This window comes from Sinocyclocheilus grahami, unplaced genomic scaffold, assembly GCF_001515645.1.
Source record: "Sinocyclocheilus grahami isolate Dianchi unplaced genomic scaffold, SAMN03320097.WGS_v1.1 scaffold75640.1, whole genome shotgun sequence".
NCBI lineage: Eukaryota > Metazoa > Chordata > Actinopteri > Cypriniformes > Cyprinidae > Sinocyclocheilus > Sinocyclocheilus grahami.
The window spans coordinates 1-660 of NW_015529553.1; the positions used below are offsets into that span (position 1 = coordinate 1).

General features: G+C 61.8%; 1 protein-coding gene across 1 annotated transcript; it reads left to right on the top strand.

Moving 5' to 3' along the window:
* Positions 1 to 3: 3 nt before the first annotated feature.
* On the top strand, positions 4 to 654 carry LOC107581104 (UPF0583 protein C15orf59 homolog; the record flags this gene model as incomplete). The annotated part of the gene is made up of 1 exon (XM_016266669.1): positions 4 to 654. A coding segment is annotated over one exon (648 nt), but the record flags the coding sequence as incomplete, so codon positions are not given.
* Between the last annotated feature and the right edge of the window lie 6 nt (positions 655 to 660).

The window sequence follows — 660 nt, forward strand, 5'->3', positions numbered from 1 at the left end:
GAGGCTTTCAGACTGGACTTCCTCAGCCAGGACATGCTCTCCGACGGCTGGGACTTCTGCAACTTCCTAGAGGCCTCCAACCGGAAAGCACACAGAGAGGAGACGGACGAGGGCCAGGGGAGGCCATCATCATCCACCACCAGCGTCTACTCGCAGATGAACGGGGGCCTCCCCGTCCCCAACGGGCCCCTAATCATCACCCCGGACTCCTCCAGTGAAGAAGCATCCAGCTCCACGCACAGCCAGAAAACCTCCCGCACATCCGGCACCAGAGAGCGCGTCCGCTTCAGCGACAAGATCCTCTACCACGCCTTGTGCTGCGACGACGACGAAGACGAGGAGGAGGACGATAAAGGGGACTGCGGGACCCCGGACACAGACAGCGAGCCCAGTCCCCTGGCCTGTTCGCCGGTACCGTCCTCCTCTGAACACCCGCCGGGCCTCTACAACTGCAGGGAGACGGCGTCTGCGGACCCCTCGCCCGTGAAGGCACCGGTGGTGGGCTCGCACACGCTACCCAGGAAAGGTCTTCTCAACCCGGGCTGCCGGAAAAAACTGCTACGGAACAGCAGCACACAGACGGTTTCGGATAAGAGCACTCAGACTGTACTGCCCTACGTCCCCGCCAAACAGAAAAACAAGGACCTCTGAGAGAACAGG